The 27873-nt window shown below is 50.3% G+C and overlaps 11 protein-coding genes across 11 annotated transcripts; 7 read left to right on the forward strand and 4 right to left on the reverse strand.

The window, feature by feature from the left end:
* Window positions 1-274: 274 nt before the first annotated feature.
* ESA1 (NuA4 histone acetyltransferase complex catalytic subunit ESA1) lies at window positions 275-2139 on the forward strand (the record flags this gene model as incomplete). The annotated part of the gene is made up of 6 exons (XM_043283689.1): window positions 275-357; window positions 443-470; window positions 570-634; window positions 693-727; window positions 787-1910; window positions 1981-2139. The coding sequence occupies 6 exons, from the start codon at window positions 275-277 to the stop codon at window positions 2137-2139; spliced, it is 1494 nt and encodes a 497-aa protein (XP_043140943.1).
* Window positions 2140-2830: 691 nt separating this feature from the next.
* Window positions 2831-7056, reverse strand: ACHE_80331A (uncharacterized protein; the record flags this gene model as incomplete). The annotated part of the gene is made up of 4 exons (XM_043283690.1): window positions 2831-6186; window positions 6257-6427; window positions 6491-6746; window positions 6802-7056. 4 exons carry the CDS (start codon window positions 7054-7056, stop codon window positions 2831-2833), a joined length of 4038 nt encoding a protein of 1345 aa, XP_043140944.1.
* Window positions 7057-7905: 849 nt separating this feature from the next.
* ACHE_80332A (F1F0 ATP synthase subunit f) lies at window positions 7906-8733 on the reverse strand (the record flags this gene model as incomplete). Its single annotated transcript, XM_043283691.1, has 6 exons — window positions 7906-7931; window positions 7994-8059; window positions 8118-8271; window positions 8405-8419; window positions 8493-8550; window positions 8627-8733. 6 exons carry the CDS (start codon window positions 8731-8733, stop codon window positions 7906-7908), a joined length of 426 nt encoding a protein of 141 aa, XP_043140945.1.
* A 113-nt stretch (window positions 8734-8846) lies between these two features.
* ACHE_80333S (ETC complex I subunit) lies at window positions 8847-9636 on the forward strand (the record flags this gene model as incomplete). Its single annotated transcript, XM_043283692.1, has 3 exons — window positions 8847-9088; window positions 9151-9261; window positions 9327-9636. The coding sequence occupies 3 exons, from the start codon at window positions 8847-8849 to the stop codon at window positions 9634-9636; spliced, it is 663 nt and encodes a 220-aa protein (XP_043140946.1).
* A 1077-nt stretch (window positions 9637-10713) lies between these two features.
* On the forward strand, window positions 10714-11783 carry LIA1 (deoxyhypusine monooxygenase; the record flags this gene model as incomplete). The annotated part of the gene is made up of 2 exons (XM_043283693.1): window positions 10714-11180; window positions 11255-11783. The coding sequence occupies 2 exons, from the start codon at window positions 10714-10716 to the stop codon at window positions 11781-11783; spliced, it is 996 nt and encodes a 331-aa protein (XP_043140947.1).
* Window positions 11784-11810: 27 nt separating this feature from the next.
* On the reverse strand, window positions 11811-12377 carry RPA12 (DNA-directed RNA polymerase I core subunit RPA12; the record flags this gene model as incomplete). Its single annotated transcript, XM_043283694.1, has 2 exons — window positions 11811-12202; window positions 12263-12377. The coding sequence occupies 2 exons, from the start codon at window positions 12375-12377 to the stop codon at window positions 11811-11813; spliced, it is 507 nt and encodes a 168-aa protein (XP_043140948.1).
* A 386-nt stretch (window positions 12378-12763) lies between these two features.
* On the forward strand, window positions 12764-18289 carry SCC2 (putative sister chromatid cohesion protein Mis4; the record flags this gene model as incomplete). The annotated part of the gene is made up of 5 exons (XM_043283695.1): window positions 12764-12932; window positions 12998-13187; window positions 13241-13374; window positions 13432-15418; window positions 15475-18289. The coding sequence occupies 5 exons, from the start codon at window positions 12764-12766 to the stop codon at window positions 18287-18289; spliced, it is 5295 nt and encodes a 1764-aa protein (XP_043140949.1).
* A 530-nt stretch (window positions 18290-18819) lies between these two features.
* On the forward strand, window positions 18820-21132 carry ACHE_80337S (putative NADH-ubiquinone oxidoreductase 64 kDa subunit; the record flags this gene model as incomplete). Its single annotated transcript, XM_043283696.1, has 5 exons — window positions 18820-19639; window positions 19704-20044; window positions 20097-20247; window positions 20305-21036; window positions 21116-21132. 5 exons carry the CDS (start codon window positions 18820-18822, stop codon window positions 21130-21132), a joined length of 2061 nt encoding a protein of 686 aa, XP_043140950.1.
* Window positions 21133-21746: 614 nt separating this feature from the next.
* ACHE_80338A (uncharacterized protein) lies at window positions 21747-22916 on the reverse strand (the record flags this gene model as incomplete). Its single annotated transcript, XM_043283698.1, has 3 exons — window positions 21747-22256; window positions 22462-22657; window positions 22834-22916. The coding sequence occupies 3 exons, from the start codon at window positions 22914-22916 to the stop codon at window positions 21747-21749; spliced, it is 789 nt and encodes a 262-aa protein (XP_043140951.1).
* A 454-nt stretch (window positions 22917-23370) lies between these two features.
* URK1 (uridine kinase family protein) lies at window positions 23371-25148 on the forward strand (the record flags this gene model as incomplete). Its single annotated transcript, XM_043283699.1, has 8 exons — window positions 23371-23550; window positions 23624-23751; window positions 23820-23961; window positions 24019-24061; window positions 24114-24227; window positions 24286-24327; window positions 24375-24606; window positions 24665-25148. 8 exons carry the CDS (start codon window positions 23371-23373, stop codon window positions 25146-25148), a joined length of 1365 nt encoding a protein of 454 aa, XP_043140952.1.
* A 383-nt stretch (window positions 25149-25531) lies between these two features.
* Window positions 25532-27793, forward strand: ESF1 (pre-rRNA-processing protein ESF1; the record flags this gene model as incomplete). Its single annotated transcript, XM_043283700.1, has 2 exons — window positions 25532-25601; window positions 25671-27793. 2 exons carry the CDS (start codon window positions 25532-25534, stop codon window positions 27791-27793), a joined length of 2193 nt encoding a protein of 730 aa, XP_043140953.1.
* Window positions 27794-27873: the final 80 nt, after the last annotated feature.

A 27873-nucleotide genomic window follows, 5' to 3' on the forward strand; every position in this document is an offset into this window, starting at 1 on the left:
AAGTAATTCAAGTACTGTCTGCAACATGTAAGCCCATCATCTTCTAATGTACTTGGCTCGTAGTCATTCCTTCAACTTGTAGGGCTGGAAATATCCCGAACCGGATAATGACCCAAAGCGGCAACAGACCAGAAAAAAGGGCCGTTCTGCCTCGGAAGAACATCATCCCCCTACAACATCCCCATCGCGACCTAACGACCAAAACTCCCATCGCCAATTTACCCTCCCCATCTCGCAAAATTATCCAGATTCCTGGAAATAACTGCCACACACGATGGGCGTCAGAGATTCGCACGGGGAGCCGACAGGGACGCCAGATCCCGTCGAGAAGGGGTTTGCCACGCTTAATACCATCAGGTGAGTCGCGAAAACTATTGAAAAATATACCAATATGATATTAAGTCCTGATTTTTCCGGTCGCATGTACTAATCTAATTGATAGGATCGGTGTGAAGGCCATGGTGCAGAAGGTCCGTTATTCAGCTCTCCTTCGCCCCGGTCAAATCTTTCAACATGATATCACGTGATTCTATACCTACTTTATCGCGCGATGGCTGACAATGGTATAGGATGGTGAATTACGAAAGGCAGAAATTTTGTCGATTAAGCAGCGTAAGGATGGGCTGGCTTTCTAGTAAGTTTCCCTTGGCTGTTGAATGGTCGACTGGACTCCATGCTAACGGCTACTACAGCGTCCATTATGTCGACTTTAACAAACGTCTGGATGGTGAGTATTCTTCAAATCTCGAGTGCTTGCTTGCTGGTTACAGGCTAACAGCAAGGTAGAATGGATCGCCGCGTCAAGAATTGACCTAACACATGAAGTCGAATGGCCACAACCAGAGAAGCCAGAGAAAAAGAAGACCGGCGCAGCCACCAAAGCACCAAGCAAGAATGCGCAGAAACGCGCCAGAACCGACAGCCGGGATATCTCAGCAGCACCCGACCTCCTCACAGGCAAAAACATTAACGTTGCCAAGCCGCAGCGTCCATCTAAAGCCGGTGGAAAGGAAAATGTCATGGAAGATATTCAACCGGAAGCAGATGGACTTCCCAAGACAGAGCCTGACGATGTCGACATGACCGACGTCGGCTTCTCTGATACCAAGGCTGAGGAACAGAAAGCGTCTATGTCTCGAGAACAAGAGATCGAGAGGCTGCGCACAAGCGGTAGCATGACCCAGAACCCAACCGAAATCCACCGCGTCCGCAACCTGAACAGGCTACAAATGGGCAAATTTGAGATCGAGCCGTGGTACTTCTCACCCTATCCAGCCTCATACTCCGACGCAGACATGGTCTACATCGACGAGTTCTGTCTAAGCTACTTCGACAACCAGCGCGCCTTTGAACGACACCGCGCAAAATGCACCCTCGTCCACCCCCCAGGAAACGAAATTTACCGCGACGACTACATCTCCTTCTTCGAAGTTGACGGCCGCCGCCAACGAACCTGGTGCCGAAATCTCTGTCTTCTAAGTAAACTATTCCTCGATCACAAAACACTCTACTACGACGTCGACCCCTTCTTGTTCTACTGCATGTGCACCCGCGACGAAACCGGCTGCCGTCTGGTCGGCTACTTCTCCAAGGAAAAGGACTCCGCAGAGGGCTACAACCTGGCTTGTATCCTAACCCTCCCGCAGTACCAGCGGCGCGGTTTCGGTCGACTACTCATCTCGTTCAGCTACGAGCTTAGCAAGCGGGAAGGAAAGCTCGGTTCCCCAGAAAAACCGCTAAGTGACCTTGGCCTACTAGGTTACCGGCAGTATTGGCGAGAGACGCTTGTAGAGATACTCACAGAAGAAGATCGGGAGTCGATTAGTGAGAATGAACTTGCGCTGTTGACGTCGATGACGGAGAAGGATGTTCATGAGACATTGGTTGTTTTTAATATGCTTCGTTATCATGTATGTTGCTACCCTTACCCCTTCCCCCTATCTCGATTTCTGGGTGGGAAAGGATACTGACTTCCAGCAGAAAGGAAATTGGGTCATCGTTCTGACCGATTACGCCCTCGACGAACACAAAAAGCGCATGGAGAAAGAGAGGATCAAGGGAGCGCGAAAGATTGATCCTGCTCGTCTTCAGTGGAAGCCTCCAGTTTTCACCGCGTCTAGCCGAACTTGGAACTGGTGAGAAGGTTGTCTTTCTGTCGTTGGACTTGGAGTTTCGGTTTTGGAATTGGGTAGCATGTTGTGCGGTCTCTTCGGAATCGGAGTTAGGGTTGTTTGATACCTGCCTTATTTACTTGTATTTCTGCTCTTCTACATAATATGACTACGGATCATAAACATTAATAAAAAGACCACACTCAAACAAAGAATTGAAATGTGCACTCTGGCGCAAAGAAGGCTTAAATACACATCAAATATTTGCGTAAAAGACGCCGCTTTGCACCTTAATTTCCTGCGAACAATCCCTGCTAACAACCCCCGACAAAACACAAGTAATAAAATAAAAAGGAAGATGTGAAAGTGAAATAAAAGGGGATACATACATACTAGAGCTCGCAGGCTCCCGTACCTGACGAGCGCCCAGGGAGGCGATAGATGGACAAATTGGTAGGGTAAGGGATAAGAAAGGGTAGGTATGGAGTAATTCAAGTAGAGAGGATGATGGAATTTTGTGAAGAAAGAGACTGGAACGGATGTAGCAACTCAAACTCTCAGGGTTTTCGTCGGGGCATCAGCAGGAGCACGAAAGTAAAGCATGGAAACAGATTCCTTGGAAAAAAGGAGTGCTCAACAAATACCCGGAATCCAACCGTGGAGTAATGACTGGCCAGGCCATCTTCACTTTACTTCAAGCTTTGCTGTAATCAACATGCTCATGTGGCGGCCTGACGAGGAGCATTCGAGGTGCGCGACCCCCAGCTTCCATTTCGTGGCTGCCGCGGAGAAGCTACATTCCCACTGCTTGACTGTTGAGACGAAGCTGACTTCTTGGGATTGACGTTTCCAGGCCCTTCTCGGGACTTGCCACCCTTGCGAGGTTTGAAAGTCGATGGACCACGGTGTCGAGGGTTATGGCTGCCTGCCTTCTTAGGGAGAGTCAGAACCTTCGGGGCATCAGCTCCCGGGAAGCGAATGGAAATTTGAATATTGCCAGAGGGATCCTTGTCTTGGAATCCGAAAAGGTACGGCTCAACACTAAGGACCTGGGCCGGATTCTTCGGTTTCGGCCGGGATTGTGCTGGCGGCGGCGCAGCGAGCCAAGCAGCCGGAGGTGCCATGTTGGGTACTCTCACGACAGGCAGAGAACCAATCTCACGGTCTTCAAACATTTCCTCTGCTTGCTCGACTTGTTTGGAAATGAATACCCCGTCTTCAATCTCACGGCCAACCCCAACCTGAACCTCAGCCTCAACAGTGTGAGGCAGAGAAACTGAAACAGCAGCGATCTGCGAAGGAACATCTAGGGGTTCCTTGGTGGCAGACGTAACTGCTAACGCATTCCTCTTCTCAGGGGTTGTCTTCTTGCCAAAGAGGCCGTTGATCTTCTCCTGCCAGGTCGTTGCTGTTGACATGGGTGGTGGGTTTCGCGGCGGTGCTGCCACCATAGAAGCAAAGGTCGGCGGAGCAGGAGGGGGAGCCACGGCCTTTGGCGGAAGCTTGACAACAGGTTTTGGTGCAGGTAGATGAACCAGGGGCCTGCTCGAGTCACTTGCAAAGACAGGATGGCTCCAAATTTCCTCTGGTGGCGGAGGCGAAGGGCTTCTCGAGGGGTCTTCTTCAACAGCTGGTTTCTTGAACTGCTCCGTTGCTTGCGGGAAGAACCGCGAACTACGAGGCATGACAAATGGGCGTGCATGGCTGTCAGGGAACGGAAGGCCACCGACGTTGTCGAGACCAGGTAGAGGATTCGGTGCCGGTATAGCGGGTTCTGCTGTTCTCGTCGTAATACCAACAAGCTGCCTCTGTCCAACCTGGTCGCCGGTCCGGACTTGACGCCATGTTTCATTGAAGTTGACCTGAAGGGAAGACGGCCCATCGCGGAATGCATTCATCTCATTCCGGCGCTTCTCGTTTTCTTCAGCTTCACGTTTGGCTGCAACAGCTTGGAAATTATTCCATGCTGCCGGTCCGGTAACGCGAGGTTCATGTGGCCAGTGAGGTTGTTGCGAACTTGGAGGTCCGATAGGCCCCGGGTGGCCAAGAGCACTCAGAGGATCATACGAGGCATGTCTTACCTCAGGCGATGGCAGGGGAGATATTGATACGGTTTCCGGGGGAGCAGAGAATGGCTGAGATGCAGGAACGATGGGCGGTTGGTCCAGGTTTAGAGGACCCCGTAAAGGAGGAAGATCTTTCGCCGGGAAACCTCCTAGACCTGGGTCGAATATCCCGTTGCCCAAAGTCTTATCATTGCTCAAAGGTTTCCAGGGGTTTGTAAGGGAAGGAGGGGACCTGATAAATTGATTGTTCGGGGACCACGGAGAATATGAGTTTGAAACATGAAGATTATTTCTCCATTGAGGACCTTGTTCATCGACCTGAGGTTCAGGATGCTTGGCTGGGACTTGTGGCTGAAACTCTATGGGTTTATCAAGTCCATTTGCTGCGGGTGCATCCTGTTGTGGCTCGCGAGCTGGAGAAGGAACCCGTTTTGCAATGCTTGTTGATGGCGTTCTCTCGGTGGTTCTTTCTCTCTCATTTGCAGCGACGAGCTTCTTCACCGACTCGGGGTGATGTACCTTCATCATTCCATATTGTTTTGGCTCGCCAGTCGGTTCAGGCACCGGAGGCTTGGGTGGGGAATGAGAGGTTGCTGGAGTCGGTTCAACTTGACTAGCCTCGATGGATTCCTTACGCTTTGGCTTCTCAGGCGCTGGTCCCAGAGCTTCAAGCTTCTGTCGAATTCGTTCACGCTTTGCGGCCTCTTCTCTCTCCTCCTGCTCGATTCTCCGTTGCCGGGCTTCCATTCTCTTTTCTTTCATGATACGCTCTTGCATAGCAACCGGGTCCTCCTGAGGAGCCTGCGGTGCTGCGATTTGTTCTTCCAAGGGAGCCGGTGGTGAATGCTGAGGCGCACCGCTAACTGCGGACGCAGGCACGTCATTGATGGTAGCGGGGGCTCGAGTCGACCAAGCCGGTCCAGGGATCTGTCGACCAGGTGAGACATCTCGTAATTGCGCTCCTTTCGGTACTGGCAACTCTCGATTCGGCGATTGCAGTTCGGTCATTCCGTTCACCTGGGACCCTCTTCTGCCTTCCAAGGCTCGCTGGGCCCCGTCAGGGCGACCAACCGACATCCGGCGCGCAAAACTCCCACTTCCGCCACTAACATTGGAGGATGTGCGTCGACGCATCCAGTGCGCACCATCTTGGCCACCAGCCCTGTGAGTTTGGAAAGCTGCTGAAGGCTCTGCAGGCCCTGTTTGTTCTCCTGGGGCCGGTCTCTGTAAGACTGACGGACCGCGAAATGTTTGTTCGTTTCGCCAAGCCCCCCTTTTAGTTTCGGAGACAGGTTCATAACGGCCTGACCTAGAATTGTAGAGTTCCCGGGGCGCTCCTGTTTGTGAATCCTTCCATGCTCGATTGAAATCGTCCGCTGCGATCTCTCTCGGCTGCGAGAAACCGCTAGGCGGAAATCCGCCAGTTGCAGGTCCACTAGTGCCATCACTAACTGGAGGTTCTCTATTGGGAATTCGAGACGGTGGCTGAAGTTGGACAGGCGGAACAACAGGAGACACCTTCTCGACAGGCGGCAAGGTTGCCCATGGTGATTTGCTCGGAGGCGGAGCCGGACTTGTCGATGAGCCCAACTTGTCATTAATGCCTTTGGATGAGATACTCGCGCTCCTTGCTTGTTTTTCGGCGTTTGCTCCAAGTCGAAGCACAGTAGGGTTCGGTCCGACAGATGTCGTGGGTTTTGGAACAGGTCTCGCAGTCTCCTTCAAGGGCGAGGGTTGCTCTACCCGATGCAGAGGTTCTTTTGGCTCCGGCAGAGGTTTGACTTCTGGTCCGGGTTGTTGTGGTGGTGGTTCTGCGTTGTTCAGATTTGTCTTTGTCCCATCCGTCCATTCTATTGTCTCCGGAGCCCAGTCATCTTCGTCGTCTTCGATATCGGCCCACTTGCCCTCTGTTGCGCCGGCATCCTCCTGAATACGAGACGTCATGTGGATTCCATATTGTTGCTTTAGTTCTTCGTCGGTCAAGTGCTTCGAAGGCGGGGGTTGGGCCGCTGTGCGCCTACAGTCAGCGATCACCATCCACCAGAAAAAAAAGGGTACCGGTCATTGATAGTAACTTACGTCGATTCCTGTTCCAGACCTTATTCGGATCAGGCCCGCCTCCACCCGGCTTCGTTGCGCTTGTTCCAGTTTTGGATAATGAGTCTCGAAGGCTGCTGGTTGTCTTTGCGACCAAACGCGGTCGTGAACTTGGCTGTGGAACACCCAACGGCGTAGCTGTAGATAATGCCGCTATATTATCTGGCAGTTAGAAAATGGTTCGCTTTATGAGAAACACGGCAAGGAAATAATTACCTCTCTCGGGGGCTTTGGGTGCGGCCGGGGCACCTGGTGCTTTTGGGACGGCGAATTTCGCAAAGGAAACTGGCTTAAATGATGCTGGCTTCTTCACTGACCCCACGCGCGAGGGCTGTTTGCTATCCGCTCGACTAGCATCCGATTCTGAACCACCTTGCGAGCCTGTATCGTCTCCGCCGTCCGATGAAGCAGTTCGTCCGCTCATTTCAAGTGCTCTTGATGCGACCGGTCCCGGGCCCTGCTTGCTCGTCTCCTAAGTTATGGTTTAGCAGCTGGGAAAACGCAACTCGTCAGGTTGCAGATCTCACAGTTGTCGTTGAAGCCCCACTATTTCTCTCCATATCCTTCTGGTATTGTAGTGAATCACCAACGTTTCTCTCCCCATAACTCTCCTGAGCGTTCGTTCTCGTGTCGGGTTGCGTCGTCGTTGCGGTATTTTTGATCTCCCCCACGTCCTCTCCAGCAGGTGTCTTGTCGTTGGTGCTCGCAGGAACGTCGGAAGGCGAAGGCTCGCCGCCCGACAGGGTTCGATTTACCACATCGTGGCCGTTCTGCTCTGCCATAACAATTCTCGAGTCTGCAGGGTCGACAGATTGCGACATCTGTTAGACAAAGCGCTCTGAAATGGTGAACGGAAAACGATGGCGGCTATAGCATAGATAGAGACATGAAGAAAGTGATCTATATACCTATTATCAGGTATCGAGAATCGCCACGGTTGAAACTGCTAGCTAGCTCAAACGGTCTTGAGCCCTGAGGGAGGGGGTGGTCTAAATCTCCGAATGACGGCAGAGAGCGCTCAACTCGATTGAGTTAATAACGGGTAGTTGGTGAAAGTTCCGCGTAAATCGGACTGGCGAGAAATGTGCGAGCGGAGGACGAAGGGTAAAAGGAAAAGCCAGAAGGAAGAATAAATCAAAGAATCCTCTGGGATGGAGGGAAGTGTTGGATGGGCGGGCAGTAGTGAATGAATGGGGTGACGGTTCCCGGGTGAAGCTGAGGTGGCTGCATTCGGTTAGCGTGGGACCCAAGAGTAGTAAAAGAAGCCAAAACCCTTTGTGGCTGGTGATGTTTGCACCGGATGCGACTGCCCGTTGACTGACTGTCTTTAAAGAGAAGTGACGATGGACTGTCCTTACTCTACAGGGTGAAGGGCTCCAATCTGTATAATTTTTTTCTCTTTTTCTCTGGTGGTGGTTGTGTGTAATTCTCCTATGATAACCACCAACACACATCGGCTACATATGGAAGAGTAAGATGACCGACAAACTACGGGTAATTCTTTCTGTAATCAATCCTCGTGACATGGGAATAATGAGACATGAGGTAATTCCTCTTCTACATGGCTTGATTCAAGGCTTGGTGTTATACATCAAATCCACCGCACCCGGCAAACGTCAAAATTGGAAAGTTTAGTGAGGGTGGTTCTTGTGGTGACCTGATACTCTATTAGCAACTGTTCTATATTACAGCACTGTAGCAAATCAAAGGGAGACATACGGAGGTGGAAGTAGTACTCCATGCTGTATCCGATGATCAGGATACCACCGATGGCGTGGGCAAGGGCTATTCGATAGGTTAGAAAACCATAAACACATCATATCAGATCATTCCAGTAACTTACGCGCAGCGGAGGCATTCTTGCCGCTGAAGTAGCGGGCCTGGTAGCGTCCAATGAGACCGGTAGGTTTGACCTCAGGAGCAGCACCGCGGGGGAGGCGGGCGTAGAAGTTCACGACACGCTCCATACGAGCAGCATCCTGAGCGGCACCGATCGCCTTTTGTTTTTTTTTTAATGTCAGTTATTGTATTGAGCAGGTGATTTTGAGTTTCGAAGTGTGGGAAAGGACGGAAAATGATTCTGCGGGGATGCGCCCCGGAGGGCTATCGAGGGTAATGGGGCTGGCTCACATTGGGAGAAGCGATCTAATGATAGTAAGTCTCTGTTATAAAATGGTTTCCAATATCTCTTGTCACATATCTGCGGTGGCTGTCTTACCTTGGGAGGGATCAAGGTCGAGAGACCGCGGCGGGCGATGTAGCTCATCTTGGGCAAACTGGACGATGTTAGAACCATTTTCGCGCCAATTCGGTCAATGCAGGGCCAAAGTGCATTGTCAGGGTTAATCTCACCTTGATTCGAACTGCTGAATCAGGAGCGTTGACGATAGCAGAGGGGAGGAAAGTGACGGCAAAAGCGGGTTGTCGGATGAGCGGTTCCTAGCACAAGGGAGCCTCATGACGCGCTAAACCAAATTCGGATTCGCCTTGACGACCGGACCTCGCCGCATACCTCTTCCGCTGTAATTGCAGTCCGCCCTGTCCACACCAACGTCGGTCATATTCAACCACAATGTCGTTTATCCGAGCAGGAAGCGCTGCCTGCTTCAGGGCGGGCAGGATTGTCGCCCCCGTTAATGTCCGTTTTACTTCGAACGTCTCTCGTGCCCCCGGTGATCCGCCTGTCAAGACGAGTCCCTCCGCCGCGCCGACTGTCCCTCCCAAGGAGAGTTCGTTGATCAACCAGGAGACCCCTGCTGAGGCCATGGCTCGTCACCAGCCAGACTATGACGCTACCATTGACCACGGCACCTCGTAAGGGCCCCGATTTTGTCGCCCGAAAGCCCGAGAATCCGTGGCTGACAGTATCTCTTCAGGCAATTCTCCCCTGTGCCCAAGCGCGTGATGGACGGCAGTGAACCTGGTGAGACCGTTCCTGCTGCTATCCTCTCCGGCGCTCCCACGGATCTTCAGGCTCGGACCGTCAGGTATGTGCACGCCCAAGCCTAGGACATAGGTCTTTTTTTCAGCAAGCTAATGAGGCGCTTCGCAGAATCTACCGCCCCACGAAGCCTGCTACACAGTCCGGAAACTGGCACAGCCACCACTGGCGAATGGATTGGGATATTTTGCAAAGGGGTCACCGGTGGGAGAACCCGCTTATTGGGTGGCAGTCGTCTGCAGATGGCATGCAGGGTACCCACTTGAAGTTCAAGACCAAGGACGATGCCGTCAAGTTTGCCCAGAAGCAGGGCTATGAATACTTCGTGCAGGAGCCTAATGACCGCCGGTTTGTTCCTAAGTCCTACGCGAACAACTTCTCGCACTCGCCCGGCAAGCTCAAGCACATCAAGACCAAATAATCGAGTCTCCTTTACTGTGTCATGTACATAACCATGCTTGTGCTTTCCTTTGAGTTTGTTTTCGGCAAAATGAATGATCATCCTCTGTTAAGTGTGCGGCCAAAAGGGTAAAATTAATGTTTTTGTTTGCCTAGTAGCTGATCGTGGAGATTGGGGGTCCTTGGGAGGAGGCACAAAAGAACCAAAGATTATATACCTCTAAAGTTAAGAGAATAGAGATCCGAGCGGCTATTGTTTCCTGTGGATATATTCTGAGCCCAGCAGTATCCCACAGTCGACCGGACAATCACGCTTCATATCCTACGAGTATTCAACACAACAGCTCGAGAGTACATAGTACATTGGATCAGCTGACCCAAAGCGCCCGAGTCTCGCGTCATGAGAAGCAATCCGCAGTCCATTTCTTTCAATCCGCTTCTTCGCCTTTGTCGTTCAGTAAACCCCCTCTTATGATGTAAAGATTGGGAAAAACTTATCGATATGCTCAACCTGATGCGCATTTTACTGTATATTTCTGTAATGTATAGCGATCATAGAAAAGGAAATAGCAATATCAGTGGCGCAATCTATATTCTGACGGTTTGCGGTTTGGCGTTCTTTTTGTATTCTTCGCCTGTCATTTGGTGTTCAGTGCAGTTGAATATATATCCCTATCCGCCCCAAGCAGCCAGGTGACCACCTCCAAAAAGAGAAATTAAATCAAATGATACCCATATCCTAAATTTTGCGAGCATGCTTTCGCGGAACTACGGAGTATGTATTACCATGTACTCTCGTCCATAGTATAGTTACCATACCATTACCATACCAATCTTTATAGATCATGAGCGTTCAAAGTACGGATATTTCCTACCAAAGCACTTCAATCTCCTTCTAGCATTAGAAGGGCACTATGAGCCGAACATAAACATAAAAGCATGGCAGAGTTTGATTGAATTTTTTTTTAACCCGTCGCAAACTTGCCCCGCCACCCCACCAAAAATTTATTATCTCGCCGTGATAAGATCGAAACTCCTTCCGCACACTCCCCTTTCGCATTCTCCCCAAACCAACAATACTAATATCCTAATACCCGAAATGGCATCCAACAACACCGTCCTCACCCTCCGCAAAGTCATCACCTCCGAATCGGAACCTCTAGCCCGCCGATTCCGCGCCCTTTTCTCCCTCAAGCACCTTGCCTGCTTGCAGCCCCCGACGGAGCAGACATTGCCCGCGATCGAAGCTATCGCGGCTGCTCTCAGCTCTTCCTCATCCGAATTGCTCAAGCACGAGCTTGCATACTGTCTAGGCCAGACCCGTAACCCGGACTCCGTGTCGTACCTCCAGGATGCGGTGAGGAATACGAAGGAGGATGCGATGTGTCGCCATGAGGCCGCGGAGGCTCTTGGTGCGCTGGGATTTACTAGCAGCCTGGAGTTGCTGCAGAAAGTGAGGGATGACGAGAATGAATTGGATATCATGCGCGAGACGTGTGATATTGCGGTGGACAGAATTCTCTGGGAGAACTCCGAGGAGAGAAAGGCCGAGAAGTTGAAGCCTAGGTATGTTTTTTTTTTTTTTGTTTCCAGTATTGAGCTCTTATGAGTATGATTTAACGGTATATCTCTATCTGCAGCGACTTCTCGTCTATCGATCCTGCCCCGCCGCTTCCCTTGATCTCGAGCCAACCCTCGATTTCCGACTTGGAAAAGACACTGCTTGATACACAACTCCCTCTGTTCCAGAGATACCGTGCCATGTTTGCCCTGCGTGATCTCGCTTCGCCTCCTGATCTCCCTACAGCGCCGGCCGCTGTTGATGGTTTGGCCAAGGGCCTGAAGGACCCTTCTGCGCTGTTCCGTCACGAGATCGCATTCGTTTTTGGTCAGCTCTGCCACCCGGCGTCTGTTCCTAGCCTCACGGAAACCCTCAGCGACCAGCAGGAAATTGGCATGGTGCGCCACGAAGCTGCCGAGGCTCTCGGGAGCTTGGGAGATGTCGAGGGTGTCGAGGAGACACTGAAGAAGTTCTTGAATGACCCGGAGCAAGTCGTCAGAGAAAGTATCCAGGTAGCTCTTGACATGGCTGAATATGAGAAGAACGGGGAAATTCAGTATGCGCTGGTGCCGGACGAGGCAGCCCCCGCTGCTGTACCTGCTGCTTGATGGATTTTGCCAACAAAATTATGCGATTCATGCTTTTCCTATTTTTAATGCCATAGAAATGCAAATCCGAATGCGAGTAAAATAACGCAAATTTTGGAACCTAGTTGTTTTGGGTCTCCCTGTAATTGAAAAAGTCGCAATTAGACATATTGAGTTGAAACATGCGGGGAAAGGAGAGCAAGCATACTTGTAACCACAAACGCAAGTAAGAAACACAGTACTTCCTTCGTCTGCACTGCGTAGCTGCACGGTTGTGAAATACATCTCTTTCCTCCCACATCTTGCGCATGTGTGTTGAGTGAGGGCTTCTGTCTTCTTGTCTTCCGCGGTCAAGGTTTGGACGGCCGATCGCTTGGCCCTCAAGGCTGAGGGGAAATCACTGGGTTTGGACTCCGAGACAATGGTCTTAGATGTTGCGTCTATGACAGTCATAAGTCAGTCTGACAACCCTTGCATCTGATATAAATGTGCCGACTGACCTTTGTTTCGAGCTCCGCAAATTTCACAGAGGAGAACCGCATTCGCATCGCCGGTCGACTCCTGCAGGAGGTTTCCGCAATCGGTACAGAAAATCAAAGATCCAATGGCAGACATGATGACGGTATCTCTCCAAACCGAATTTAATATCTAAGAAAGGATTGACCAACAAACGGAGAGCTGAAATAAAAAAAAAAAAAGGTGCGAACAGACAAAAAGATCTCGCGGGCAAATTTTCTGCTGCCGGAAAGATTTGCTCGGACCATCCACCGCCATACATTAGCGTCGGGCGGTCAGGAGCGGCAGCGCCGTGCCTGGCATTAATGATTGCGTCGTTCTTTTACGATTTCCAAGTCTCTCTTGGACGAAGCAAAATTATGCTTGTCAGTATTATGAAATCTGGCAGTTGGCTTGGATAACTAGCCATGTCTCTTAGCTCCTGTCTTTTCGAACCCCGTCTTTTACCAAACTCAGTTCTCCGTTAAGGACCAACTGTTGCAGCCATGGACCCGAACTGGCGTCCGGCCGTTCAGGTCGTCATTAATACTGCCAACGGTTATGGACAAAGTTATGGTCCAAATGCGCAGACTCAGCAGCGCCAGACAAGGCCTCTGGCTGTCGATGAGGCGCTTCAGTACTCGCCTATGTCAAGTGCACCAGTGTTTGGTTTGGGTATGAATGTTCTGTTTGATCAGTTTGATATAGCAACCATTGCTGACTTTTATTTTCTTTGTTAGACTGCGTATTACGTCCTGATATTGGTCGACCCTCGAATACCACCTCAATCAACCACATCCTACAGGCCGGACGCTCTGCGTTGAGTGATCTCGATAGTGATGTTAAATCCGGGACGGACGAGTCTAGCCGCTTAGACACTTCTCGCGAATACTTGCAGCAGCTTCTGGATGGGGATCAATTGACGGAGTTGTAAGGGAACTTTTCGTCTATGGTGGTCACATTTGCTTATTGGGATTTTATAGCAAGTTCAAGTTACCTCCCGGTGCAGGTGTCACTCAGAACCCGCCCTCAACGTCTGATGGTATTGCTTCGAGACGTGACAATCTTGGCCCGTTTGCAAAGATGCTACTGGATTCGACGGATATAGCTTTCCGATGTAAGGGCATTTTCATTTAGGTTGATGAGTAGTCTATTGATCTGACTGTTATGGCAGATCCCGAGTCGACGGCTCCGACACTGAAAGTGACACCGAAAGCAGAGAGTATCGGTCCTCCCCAGAAACTCGCATCTTGGAACGAACGAGCGCGCAATTTGAACAAGTCTATGACCCCGTCCATACCATCGCATGCTCAGTTGTCCGTAGTGATCCCTACGAAAACGATCCCTCCCGATACCCCTCATAAGCCTGGCGCAAAGAGTGGAGGAGATAAACTTACTTCTATTCGCCTTAAAGATCAGAAGGAAGAGGCGGACGCTGCGTTGATGAAGCTTCAAGATCTGCTTCATGAGATTTTCGAGGCTGAGGATCAGCTAGAACCAGGGTCAGACGGTCCCAATGCAATTTTCTCAGTTGCACAGTCTCTTGAAGTGAGCGGTTTCATCTTGTCCTCAGACGTGCATGGTCATATTCAAAAGGCGATAAGGAAAGTGGTCGGCTTTAACCGACTCCAAGATATCCCATCAGATTACATCAACCGGATTCAGAAACTCTGCGAGAAGCCCATAGTTGCTGCTCAGTCTCCCGACTTGAAACTGGATCATCCGTCGAACGAATCAGGGGCGCAACACTGGCTGAAAAAACCAGGTGATATGCAAAATGCTCTCCTCGCGATTGCTACGTTACTGTTGACCATGTCCGGCCGTCAAAGCGAACGCGATCTGTGCCCTGAAGATCTTGTTGAAGCCATCCCAAATGTTTTGAATCAAGTATTCGACAACTGCATCATCTCCGCGGCTGAGTCCCGTTCGGGTGGTAAAGATGCCAACTATTTCGAGTTCTTCTCAGCGCAAAAAGGTGTCATCGGAGGCCTGATCCACCAAAGCAGAAAAGTCCTCTCGCTTTTTGCTGATTTCCTTACACGGGTAGATGTCACTGAGGGGACAATCACCGCAACTGAGTTCTTTGCTGCCAAGTTGATCTTCGTGGAAAATGCTCACACAGACAAAGATTCCGCAATTGGCTTTCAAAGATATGAGTCTGTCCGTCGCGGAGCAATGGATGTTCTTGCCAAAATCTTTTCGAAGTACCCTGATCAACGGCCTTTCATTCTTGATGAAATCTTGGTTTCACTGGAGAAACTCCCTTCAACACGACAGAGTGCGAGGCAATTCAAGCTTGCTGACGGTAAAAGCATCCAGCTCCTTACTGCACTGGTGATGCAGCTTGTTCAAACAACAGCGTTGGATACACCCGTCTCGAGGTCAGCTAGGATGAAGCGAAGACCCCCTGCTTCAGCGGGCGATGATAATGACGAGTCTATGGAAGATGCTAAATCGGAGGCGGATGAAGGAGAGGATGAAGATGAAAAAGAAGCTTCTTTGGAACGTCTGGCGACGAAGGTCAACCGTCTCTATGATAATGCAGTTCGCAGTGCGCAATACATTGTGAAATTTATCGTTCAGCGTGCAATGACATCTACGAAAACCGGCGATCAACCGTTTCGAAATATTCTTGACCTCTTCACGGAGGATCTCCTTGGCGTAATAGGCTCCACCGACTGGCCAGCGGCAGAGCTACTCCTTCGAATTATGGCCTCGCAGATGGTTGGAATCGCGGATCTTGACAAGAGCCCCGCCACTGCAAAAAGCATGGCACTTGAGCTTCTGGGCTGGATGGGTTCAGGGATATCGGATCTTATAGTAACTGCGCAACACTTGCTTCCAGCAATGGAGGAATTCGATGGTGATCTCACAGACTCTCTTAGGCAGTTATTTGACGAGTATTCGGCCCGCTCTTTACATCCCCAGGATCTTATCGTCCCAGAGGGTCCTTACCGGATGACTTTGGAATACTTTCTACAAGACAAGAACGTGGATGCTAGCGCTCGAGGTTTCTACCTGACACATTGGGCGAAAACTGCCTGCTCTGTCTACTATAACTCAGAAGACAAAGAGGAGATTGGATATGACAATGTCACCGAAAGTCTGGTTGGTCTTTTTAACAAACTGTTTTCTGACCCGCTTTGGTTGGAGACAAATAGGTGCGTACTTTATGAACAGGGCTGGATTGACATGGCGCTAATCTTCGTTTCAACAGGCATTTCGGCAAGGTCTCGAACGCCCACGGTAGATTCGCCTACATCTTGACAGTCTTGAATTCAAGCTTCTGTAAAGCTTTCGACACCATTCTCAAGGTTCTTCTCAACTCCATTGTCAGTGATCAGGCGAAGGTTCGCACTCGGAGTTTGAAAAGTGTTATTTATATGCTTGAGAAAGACCCGAGTCTCCTTGACAGAGATGCATCTGTCATGCGTGTGATTTTGCGCTGTGCGACTGATGCGTCACCCATGGTCCGCGATTCTGCACTGTCACTGATTGCGAAATGTATCACCTTAAAACCGAAGCTCGAAGAAGATGGTTGCCGGAGTATTTTGGCATGTGCTGGTGACCCGACAGCAGGTGTGAGGAAACGCTGCATTGGCCTGCTTAGAGACATCTATCTCAGAACGCCTCGAACCGAATTGAAGCTGGCGATTTTGGACAGTTTTCTGCAGCGGACAGGGGATTTGGAAGAGAGCGTGGCCACTTTAGCATGTCAAACGTTCGAGGAGATATGGCTTGCTCCCTTCTACGACCTTATCGATTCGGCTCAGGATGGCCCGAAGTTAAAGGTCGGTCTTGGAGAACAGGTATCCTTGATTGTGAATTTGGTCCAGCGCAGCGACACAGCACTGGAGACTCTCGGTGCTTGTCTCAGGAAGGTCTTATCCAGCAACTCGAAGTCTTCCTCCACCAACTTCAAAGTATGCAAGGCAATGGTCTCTACAATGTTTGAAAAGCTTGTAGAAGACAACGATAACTCAGGCAAACAGGATCAGCAGGCCTTGCTGCAGACGATCACCGTGTTCGCGAAGGCCAACGCGAAGCTGTTTAGCCCAGACCAGTTAGAAACCCTGCATCCTTATATCGGACATCTTGCCACTGCAGAAGATCTCTTCATCTTCCGGTCTGCCGTCGTGATTTACCGCTGTGTTCTACCCTACCTGTCATCGGCTCATAATACGCTCCTGAAGGAGATTCAAAACGACCTTTTCAAGAGTGTGGCCAAGCTTGCTCGCTCGGAACTGAACGAGGTCATGGCTTGCCTCTGGACTATCAACGGTGTCTTGCAAAATACAGACAGATTAGTGAAGCTAACAATCTCCGTTCTGAAGCCAATCCAGCACTACAAAAACGTTGATCTGTCCGATAATGCCAACTCGGCCGTCTTGGCTCGGGCGAAGAGCTACATCCGAATTGCGGGCTGTGTCGGGAGACATTGCGATCTCGAAAAGTACGAGCCGCACTTCAAGAGTTCGTTTCCGTCATGGAACGGTGGGTCCGTCGCTGGCTTGATGGTTGACTCCATCGTTCCCTTTACAATTTCTAAGCAACCGATGGAATTGAGGGTTATGGCTCTTGAAAGTCTTGGGTCTATCTGCCAATCTTGGCCGGGCCAGTTCGGCCGGGACGAATCAAGACAGATTCTGTCCATGGTGTTCAAAGAAGACAACCCGATTCTACAGAACATTGTGTTGAGATCCTTTGCAGACTTCTTCGCAATGCATGAAGGCAGGGCCGAGAAGGCTGTCTTGCCAACTGCAGAAATAGCAGACCAAGAGAACTCAACGAGATTAGGCGGTTCAATGAAGGCTAGTGACAACGATGGAGCTGCCGCCCTGATCGCCCAGCATTTCCTACAGAACATGCTTCGGGTTGCGCAATCGCGGCAAGATACTTATGCCTTGACTGCTATCGAGTTGATTGCCAGCATCAACCGTCAGGGTTTGGTACATCCGAAGGAGTGTGCGGGTGTCCTCGTTTCGTTGGAGACCTCGACAGTCCCCGCCATTGCCAAGATTGCGTTTGAGACGCATAAGATGCTTCATCAGCAATACGAATCTATGTTCGAGCGAGAATACATGCGAGCTGTGCAGGAAGCGTTCTACTATCAGCGTGACGTCGTTGGAGATGCGAGCGGTGCCCTCAATCGCCCATACGTTGCCAAACTTGCCCCATTGTTCGAGATCGTCAAGATCAGCAATAGTCGGTACCAGAAGAAGTTCCTGTCAAACTTTTGCTCAAAAGTCAATTTCGAGCTGAAGAAGCTGGATGCTACTGGGAACCCACCAGAACATCTCTTAATGGCCCGGTTCGTCTCGCAGAACCTGGCTTTCTTTGATTACAATCAGCTTGCCGAGCTTGTGCCAACGATAGGGTGTATGGAGCACATTGTCGCTTCGACAGGAACTGTTGTGGCTCATTCAATTGAGATGGAGCTGTTCTTGCCTCAGCTTGGACTTGCGGAAGGAATGCCGCCTGTTCCTCTGGCCGACCCGAATGCACCCATAAACCAACCGCCGCACCAAGTTAAATCAGCTACGCTACGGTTGCTAGCTACTGCAGCTGCAGCACTCTCGATGTTATGGGAAGCGCGAACCTACTTACGCCGTCTCTACGGAGTGAATGCACACGTACGGAACAAAGAGGCCAAGGGTGGGGCTAAGGAGCTGAACAAATCAGCAACCAAGGTCCCTGGCGTATCCGGTGAGAAGCTCTGGGATGCTATGGCACGGAACATGGCAACACTGGATAGCGAGGAGAACATGATCAGCAAGTGCCGCGAGTTCGCCACATTGCTCGCGATCGATGATGAGTTCAAGGTCGGAGAGGATGAAGCTGTTGAGGACGACAGCCTTGAAGGAGCTGTAGATGATGACATGGGTGCTACTATGGCTGCACAGAGGCCTATGAAACGAAAAAGCTCTGTTTCTGGGACGAATCCACCCAAGAAGCCGCGAGCACGAAAGAATGTATCCGCGAAGAAGAGGGCCAGCACCGAGCCGGATGAAGACATGGACTGGGGTGAATAAGCAGTCCTACCAGGCGTATTTTCTATTTTTATGGCTGTATTTTGTTTTATCTTCGGGGTGTTATATCACTACATAAAGGTTGCATATGGGCGACGGGGCTGGCGTTGCGGATATTTACTTCTATATTCCCACTATCTATTATTACCTATTCGTTTATGAGGAATGCTTTTCTTTTTAATCATGGAGGAGATTGTCTGCTTTGAGCTTGTTATAATTTGCTTCATATATAAATGCGAATTATCTGCATAGTTACAACTATTCTTGAAAACCCCTGCCGTCGATACTCACGTGATCTGATTTTACCATGACGTAGCCGCCTTTCCCTTTGCAGTGTTGGTGTTCGGTTCCAAACCGTCCGGATCGTTCGTTTCAGTATCGCCGTTTTTCCTTCACGCTTTCCTCCCGGTCTTTGCGTGTTGACCTTTTCATTCTTGTTGCAATTGACTGAGCATGACGCTGTGAGGGCTTGTTCGATCTGTACGGTATTACACGTTTGTCACCCTGTGCGCCCTTTCGCTCTCTAGCTCACCATGAGCGCGGTGCTCCGGTGCCGTCCGGATGGCCCCGCGCTGAAGAGGATCGGACTGCTCTCGAATCGATCTCTTACCTCGAGGACTCCTGTGTCTGCTGGAATCGCTGCCCGCCGAGCACTACATAGTTCTCGTCGGAGACCGGAGCTGTCTCGATGCTTGGCGCGATGTCAATCTCCAAATACTGCGTCATTAGTGCGGTTCAAATCAGAGGTCGCCCAACCACCCCAAGCAGTGCGCCGGTCTTCCGCCCTGAGCTTCCTTTATAAGGGATTCGCATACTGTGGATTCTTCATATTTTCGAGCGGCGTGGCAGTACTGGCGTTCTTCGTCTATGATGCAACTACATACCGCGAGGAGCCTAGCGCGGAGGACATCCCGGTATCGGAATTGGCGCTGAACCCACCGCGTGGAGGACCGAAGAACTTGCCTATCGCGGAGGTGCTTATCGGCGAGCATGATTCGGAGGGCATGATTGAAGCGCGGGATAAGCCTAGGCTGGTGATTTTGGGAACGGGTTGGGGGAGTGTTGCTCTCCTCAAGCACCTCACACCAGGTGACTACCATGTCACGGTGGTGTCGCCTACCAACTATTTCCTCTTTACTCCTATGCTGCCGTCTGCGACTGTGGGAACGCTTGGGCTGAGGTCACTGGTCGAGCCTGTGCGGCGGATCATTCAGCGGGTTCATGGGCACTTCATCAAGGCTGAGGCAGTGGATGTAGAGTTCTCGGAGAAGCTGGTTGAGGTGTCTCAGGTAGATGCCAATGGCAACAAGCAGAACTTTTATCTCCCGTACGACAAGCTTGTGGTTGGTGTTGGTATGTTGGAGGCTCTGTACCTGGTAGTTATGATGCCGCCTTGCTGACCCTCCTTTTCTTATAGGCTGCAAAACAAACCCGCATGGTGTCAAGGGACTCGAGCACTGCAACTTCTTGAAGACGATTGATGATGCGCGGCAAATTAAGAACCAAGTGTTGGAGAACATGGAATTGGCATGTTTACCCACCACCAGTGACGAGGAGCGTAAACGACTACTCTCCTTTGTCATCTGCGGTGGAGGACCGACTGGTGTCGAGTTTGCCGCTGAGCTTTTTGATTTGCTTAATGAGGACCTGCTTTACTCTTTTCCCAGGATTCTGAGGAACGAAATCTCAGTTCACCTCGTTCAAAGCCGGAGTCATATCCTAAACACATACGATGAAGCCCTCTCCAAGTTTGCGGAAGTACGTGCCGAATCTATAATCAACTGTGAGACAAGGATGCTGACGCGAATAGGCTCGTTTCGACCGTGATGGTGTTGATGTCTTGACCAATGCTCGGGTCAAGGAAATCCAGGAAGACAAGGTTCTCTTCACGCAAGTAGAAGACGGGAAAAAGGTCCTCAAGGAAATCCCTATGGGCTTTTGCTTATGGTCGACTGGTGTCTGTAAGTGAATAACCCTTCTATAGAATATTAGTATTGCTTTGGCTAATTCTCGTATAGCGCGGAGCGATCTTTGCAAGACACTTTCGGACAAACTGGATGGGCAAAACAACAAGCACGCCTTGGTTACAGACTCCCATCTGCGTGTTCTCGGATCTCCCCTGGGAGATATCTATGCCATCGGTGACTGCTCCACCGTCCAGAATAACGTAGCCGACCACGTCGTCTCCTTCCTCCGCACAATCGCCTGGCAGAAGGGCAAAGACCCCCAGAAACTCCACCTTACCTTCAGAGAATGGCGCGAAGTCGCCAACCGCGTCAAGAAGCGCTTCCCCCAAGCCTCCTCCCATCTCCGCCGTCTCGACAAACTCTTTGAACAATACGACAAAGACCAATCCGGCACCCTGGACTTCGGCGAACTCTCTGAACTCCTCCACCAAATCGACACAAAACTAACCTCCCTCCCCGCAACCGCCCAGCGCGCAAACCAACAGGGTGAATACCTAGGCCGCAAGCTGTCCAAGATCGCCGCGGCGCTTCCAGGCCTGCGTGCCAACGAGATTGACTACGGTGACCTTGATGACGCTGTCTACAAGGCGTTCAACTACAGACACCTGGGCAGTCTAGCGTATATAAGTAACGCTGCTATCTTTGACTTTGGGGGGTTGAACTTTGGAGGAGGCGTGCTGGCTATGTATCTCTGGCGGAGTGTCTACTTTGCGCAGAGTGTTAGCTTCAGAACTAGGTGTATGCTTGCTATGGATTGGGCTAAGAGGGCGTTGTTTGGACGAGGTATGCCTTTTGCCCATTCCCCCTTCCTCTCTCTCGTCTTCATTCCATGGTGGGCAGTTTACTGACGTTGGTTTAATAGACCTCATGAGCTTCTAAACCTGGATTCATGACCCAGAATCCATCACCAATCACCTTTGATGCCATGCTGGATACTACCAAAAAAAAAAAAAAAAAAACATCTAGATTACATATCTGACGATTGGATATTCAATTGGATCTCTCTCCCTCTCTCCCTCTCTCTGACATTTTCATTTATTTCAATTCGTCTTGTTTCGCTTTATAGACCAATTTATACTACCATACTATACCACATCTTGCTTGTTGATATATTTTGGTGTTGTTGCATTGCTGACTGAGGTCTTCTGCTTCTATCTTGTGTCTATGTCATCAATTGAATTAAGAGTGTCATACTAGCATGGTACATGTGCACCTTGTGTATTTACATTATGGTTTTGGCTAGGATATTACGTTAACAGGGTTGATCCTGGATCTTGGGTTGAGATCTACCCTTGGTATCGATACGATGTGTAAGAACATAAAATTCGGGAAAAAAAAATTCGAATTGAGAAAGATTCAATTGATAGAGCACACAATTAACTCCTACAAATATGGAATAAAGCCCTCGGCATATTACCAAGTGATCCGCGCCAAAACGCCTTGCCAGTCGCTCAATAACAAAACGGCAAGATCAGATCAGAAAAATGAAAACATTAAGAGATCATCGGGTCAATGTCCCCGTTGCTGGTCATTACAGTGTCGCTAGCGGCGCCGGCGCCATTCTCACCAGCGTTTACAGTGTTATCGTTCCCGTCAAGTCCGATGTCCAACTTCTCGGGGATGTTCTTTTTAGCCTCTCGGGCCTTCTGCTCCGCCCAAGCGCGCAGCTTGACCAAGTTCCGCAGGCGAGCCTCTTTACGAGCACCCTGGGATTGTAGGATGGCCTCGTTGACACGTGTGGCAATCTCCTTACGCAAGTCTGGGTGTAGAAGAGGAGCAAGGGAGGGTGCCAAGTTCTCCGTCGGAAAGATCAGAAGAGAAAGTGTCCGCTCCAAGTCCTCAAGGAATTGAGGGTCGGTGGGGGCCCGGGGTGCGAGTTGAGAAGTGGCAAACTCCAAAGCAGGGCTGATGTCTCCGTCTGGTGTAGAGGAGCATTTGCGGATCAATTCTACCAGTTGCAAACGCAGTAAAGCGAAGTGCAGTGACGGGTTCTCATCCAAGATCTTTTGCAAGTCAAGTTAGCATAATCGTTCGACCAATGTATGAGTGATTTTGACAAGCATGATAAGTGAGTTTGCTGTTCATACTGAGGACTGAAGATGTTTGTTTTTCATCAAGCCCCGGAAGGCTGTTATGAGTGGTGCATGAAACTAGTATAATCCTAGCAAAGGGGTGGGGTGGTGTAAAAAGAAAAATTCCGAGTCATACCTGAGGATTGAGCTCATTGATCTTCTCGATCGCAGACTGGATATCGCCGGAATGGATAGCAGTGCGGATATCTACCCGTTCCTGAATAGATTCCACGTCTGCTTTGGGTTGGATGTTAGCCTCTATTGCGAATTTCTTCGCAGCAGCTGGGTAACCATTGGTGATGAGGTAGTCCATGACTAGATAATTGATATCACTTCAACAAGTCAGCGACAAATCCAAGACTCAGAGCACGATAAAAGCATCGGAAACAGTGACAATCAGAACGACAAGTTAAATATGTTCTCCTCAAGTGTTTTCAGAGAGATTCCCAACTTGATTTAGAAAACATCATATGAAAGCAGCAAAAACAGAAAAGGGAAAAGTACTTACGTCTTGGATGGCTTGACCTCATCGACCTTCCGCTCAAACTGATGCCATGGTGGCGTGGTTGTTGAGGGGGTATCTGGGGACATCTGCTTCCCGTTAAAACCAAGCAACCATGTGTGCGCAACCCGCCGGGAAGCATACAAAATTAGCAGAAGACATGGTTTTCCGAGATGGCAGAGAATGTGGATTGTATGTCTTGGACACGTTTTCAAGACGGAAAAGGCTGTCTGTGAAGATGGGAAACCTCACAGACGGACGCCATGGAGAGTATTGAGAAGAGATGAGGAAGGAAAGGAGAAGATATTTAAAGAGAGAAGAAAATTAGCGGCGGTTAGCTCCAGCCGCAAGCGAAGGTCACGAGGACGCGCTAAACCGCATTGGAACAAGCGTCGATAAGTGTTATCAGTGACAACTAAGAAGAGACTGAAAAATCACGCCCGCAGCTTGCGATGCCTAAAGCTCCCGGGAACTATTGTTATATCGGCTGTCAATTCTTGTGCTTATAGGGAGGAAAGCCGATACTGAAGAAATATCATCAGCATGGAATCAATCCCGCCCGTGTACTCGTCTGCTACAGAAAGACAAAACAAAACTTACATTCCACCATGGGCCGATCTGAGTATCATCGGCGTTGCAGGCAGCTCGGGGTCGGGCAAGACGTCGGTGGCCATGGAAATCATCAAGTCTTTAAATCTGCCTTGGGTGGTGATTCTTGTAATGGTACGGAGCACTATTATCAAAAAGACGATAAGGAAAAAGAAACAAGATCTTGGCATCTAACACTGCGTGATAGGATTCGTTCTACAAGAGCTTGAGTCCTGACGACCACGCGAGAGCGCATCGCAACGAGTATGATTTTGATTGCCCGGATGCTTTGGATTTTGATGCATTGGTGCAAACTCTGAAGGATCTGAAGCAAGGGTATAGTGCATTATTCCCAGGAACAGTCAAACATCGAATGAAAGCTTACCGGAACATGAAACGAAAAGGAAGAAGGCAGATATCCCGGTCTATTCGTTTGCAGAGCACCAACGCCAACCTCAGACCACCACACTCTATTCGCCCCGAGTATTGATTTTGGAAGGTATCTTAGCACTTCATCCGCAGATCGTGGATCTTTTAGATGTCAAGGTATATTGCTTTTGCTACGTTAAAACTTATCATCCCAACATTACTGACATCATCTAGATTTTCGTTGAAGCAGATATGGATGTCTGTCTTGGACGCAGAAGTAGGTAGTCTGTTTGAACATGCGTAGTGCAGTGCACCACTAACGGAGCAAGTTATGCGCGATGTCCGAGAGAGAGGCCGTGATATTGACGGCGTAATTAAGCAATGGTTCGGCTTTGTCAAACCGTCATACAAAAAGCATGTGGAACCGCAACGAGCGATTTCAGGTGAGCCACTACTTCTTGGTTACTTGCTTGCTTTTTCATCCGATCTGACGAATCACAGATATCATCATTCCCCGTGGGATTGAGAACAAGACCGCCATTGGTAAGGTATCTTCTACAGATTGTCTTCTGGAGGTACTAATTCTTCAGACCTCGTTGTGAAGCACATTCGGATGAAGCTCGAGGAGAAATCCCAGAAGCACAGCGCTGGTCTACAGCATCTGGGCCTCATCGCCCTGGAACATGAGCTATCTCAAAATGTGCACATGATGGCTCAAACGCCGCAGTTCGTCGGCATGAATACAATCCTGCAGAATCCTGCAACAGAGCAAGTCGATTTTGTCTTCTACTTCGACCGACTTGCATGCATGTTGATAGAGAAGTGCGCACCATCCTCCACCCTACTTGAATAAAGAGACATTAGTACTAACCGACGACAGAGCCCTGGACTCCGCCTCCTACATCCCAACAGAAGTCAAAACCCCCCAAGGCACCAGCTATAACGGCCTCAACCCCGCGGGCACAATGTCCGCTGTAGCAATCCTCCGCGGCGGCTCCTGCCTCGAAACCGCCCTTAAGCGCACAATCCCTGACTGCATCACCGGCCGTGTCCTCATCCAAACCCACGAAGGCACCGAGGAACCAGAACTGCAATACCTGAAACTACCACCGCAGATCGAAACGCATGAGACGGTCATGCTTCTTGATCCCCAAATGGCGAGTGGAGGTGCAGCTCTCATGGCGGTTCGCGTGTTGATGGACCACGGTGTTGAGGAGCAGAAGATTGTGTTTGTGACTTGCGCGGCGGGGAAGAATGGGCTGAAGCGGTTGACGGCTGTTTATCCGAAGGTGAAGGTCATTGTTGGACGGATTGAGGAGGAGAGGGAGCCGAGGTGGATGGAGAAGAGGTATTTTGGTTGCTAATTGCCTTTTTTTGTATTGCTTTTGGGCGTTGCTTTGAATGCATGTTGATGAGCGGGTTTTGGAGATTGGTGCATAATGTACAGATGGACGATGCTATGATTTATACACAGATATGAGAGATATACGCATATAGGCTTGATTGAATGTCTTTACTGCTGTAATGTCCTCAGGAGCAGTAACTATGTAGTATCTCAGTCCATTCGCCTCTATGCACGGACCATTCAAATTCCGCGGAAGATTCTTTGGCTCCGCCCGCTGAGAAAATTATCTCGACTCGACTACAAAAAAAAGCCGATACGGCTATACATTGAAACATTTCCATACGGTTTTTCTTTTCATTATATTTTACCTGATCATCTCCAATATCAGGCCGAACCGCCACAATGCCACTCACCGAAAAGAAAAAGTCCAAGAAGAGCGGCGGATCGAAAGATCAAGCCGGCACTCTCATCAGTAAGTCTTCCTCAACCCCCAGTCACTGCGCTTTTCAAACCCAGGTATACTAAACATGAATGATCACAGCCGACCCCAGATTCGCAAACATCCAATCAGACCCCCGTTACCGTCTTCCCAGCAAACGCCAAACCCATGTAAAACTCGACAAGCGTTTTGCGCACATGCTGCGCGACAAGGACTTCTCCAAGAACGCCGCCGTCGACCGCTACGGACGCAAACTCGCGCGTGACGATACGAAGAAGCAACTTGAGCGATTTTACCAGCTGGATGACGAAGATGAGGACGACGATGAAGAAGAAGGTGACGAGGAGGGCGGTGTTGAAGTCGCCCGCGACGAAGACGTGCGGAAGGAATTGAAGAGGCTGGATAGTTCCTACGATCCTGCGCGCGATGGCGGATTCTTGGATTCTTCGTCGGAAGAGAGCTCGAGTGATGAGGAGGATGACGAGGAGGATGAGGAGACGGGGGATTTGGAGGAGTTGGATTTCCCGGATAAGCAGCAGGGGAGTGTGCCTATGGGTGAGGTAACGAAACGGATAGCGGTCGTTAATCTGGATTGGGATAATATCCGGGCAGAGGATTTGATGGCTGTGTTCTCAAGTTTTGTTCCGTCTGGGGGGAAGGTGTTGAAGGTTTCTGTGTTCCCGAGTGAGTTTGGGAAGGAGAGGATAGAGAGGGAGGAAACGGAGGGGCCGCCGAAGGAGATTTTTGCGAAGAAACAGGATGATGATGATTATGATGGAGAGCAGGAGGATGTTGATTCGGAGGAGGAAGAGGAGAAGATTAAGCAGTCGATGCTGAAAGATGATGAGGGTCAGGAGTTCAACTCTACTGAGCTACGTCGGTATCAGTTGGAGCGGTTGCGCTATTTTTATGCTATCTTGACGTTCTCTACTAAGGAGGTCGCGAAGCATGTCTACGATTCCGTCGATGGTGCCGAGTATCTGTCCAGTGCCAACTTCTTCGACCTGCGCTTTGTGCCAGATGACACCGACTTCTCCGATGACAAGCCCCGGGACGAGTGCGAGCGGATTCCAGACGGATACAAGCCTAACGACTTCGTGACCGATGCGCTACAACACAGCAAGGTCAAGCTGACCTGGGACGCGGAAGACAAGTCCCGCAAGGACGCGCAGGCCCGGGCCTTCAAAGGCAGTCGTGACGACATCGACGAGAACGACCTAAAGGCTTACCTGGCCAGTGACAACTCCGACGAAGAGAGCGAAGAAGAGGACGTGGAGGTTGTCGACGACACCAATGGCGGAAGTTCCCAGAAAGTGTCAAAGAAGGAAGACGAGCGACAACGCATGCGGGCTCTGCTGGGTCTCAGCACGGAACCCGCCCGGCCATCCAAGTCAGACCGCCCTGTTGGCGAGATGGAGGTCACATTCACATCGGGTCTGGCGGGCGAGCCTAACCGCGACAGCATTTTCGAGAATGAGCCGGAGAAGGACGAGACAACTATTGAGAAGTACGTTCGCAAGGAGCGGGAGAGGAAGAAGCGCCGAAAGGAGAAATACAGGGCTGCCAAGAATGGAGATGAAGATGCTGCTGAGGGAGCCGGTGAAGATAGCGGCAAGGCAGCACCCAAGGGTGATCAAGGCAAAGAGAGGGAGCAGGAGGAAGACCTGGGCTTTGATGATCCATTCTTCGCCGACCCAGATGGTAAGGCAACTGCCGCTGCTCGTCGCAAGGAAGAAAAGCGCAAGAAGCGCGAAGAACGCGAAGCCAAGGAAGCAGAAGCAGCCGCTCACCGAGCGGAACTCGAGCTTCTCATGTTGGACGACAAGAAGTCAGACGTCAAACACTTCGACATGAATGAGATCGAAAAAGCGGAGAAGCAGGCCCGTCGGAAGGGCAAGGGCAAGGGCAAGTCCAAGGCCAAGGGTCAGGATGAAGCAGCGGTCACGGACGATTTCCAGATGGACGTGAGTGACCCACGGTTCTCTCGGCTGTTCGAAAGCCACGAATTCGCGATCGACCCGACAAACCCGAAGTTCAAGGCGACTTCCGGAATGAAGGCGCTGTTGGATGAGGGACGTAAGCGTCGGAGAGACCGTGATGAGAAGCCAGAGGAACCTGAGGAACGGACAGGGAAGAAGAAGCAGAAGAAGGGAGCATCAAAGGAGGCAGAATCGGAGGATCTGAAGAAGTTGGTGGATAAGGTGAAGCGAAAGACGCAGAGTTAAAACATTATTATACCATAGATAGATTTGTATACCACTTTTTTGTGCGTTCAGATCCGTGTGCTCTGTACGGAGTAGTTACT

Source organism: Aspergillus chevalieri, chromosome 8 (genome assembly GCF_016861735.1).
Source record: "Aspergillus chevalieri M1 DNA, chromosome 8, nearly complete sequence".
Taxonomy (NCBI): Eukaryota; Fungi; Ascomycota; class Eurotiomycetes; order Eurotiales; family Aspergillaceae; genus Aspergillus; species Aspergillus chevalieri.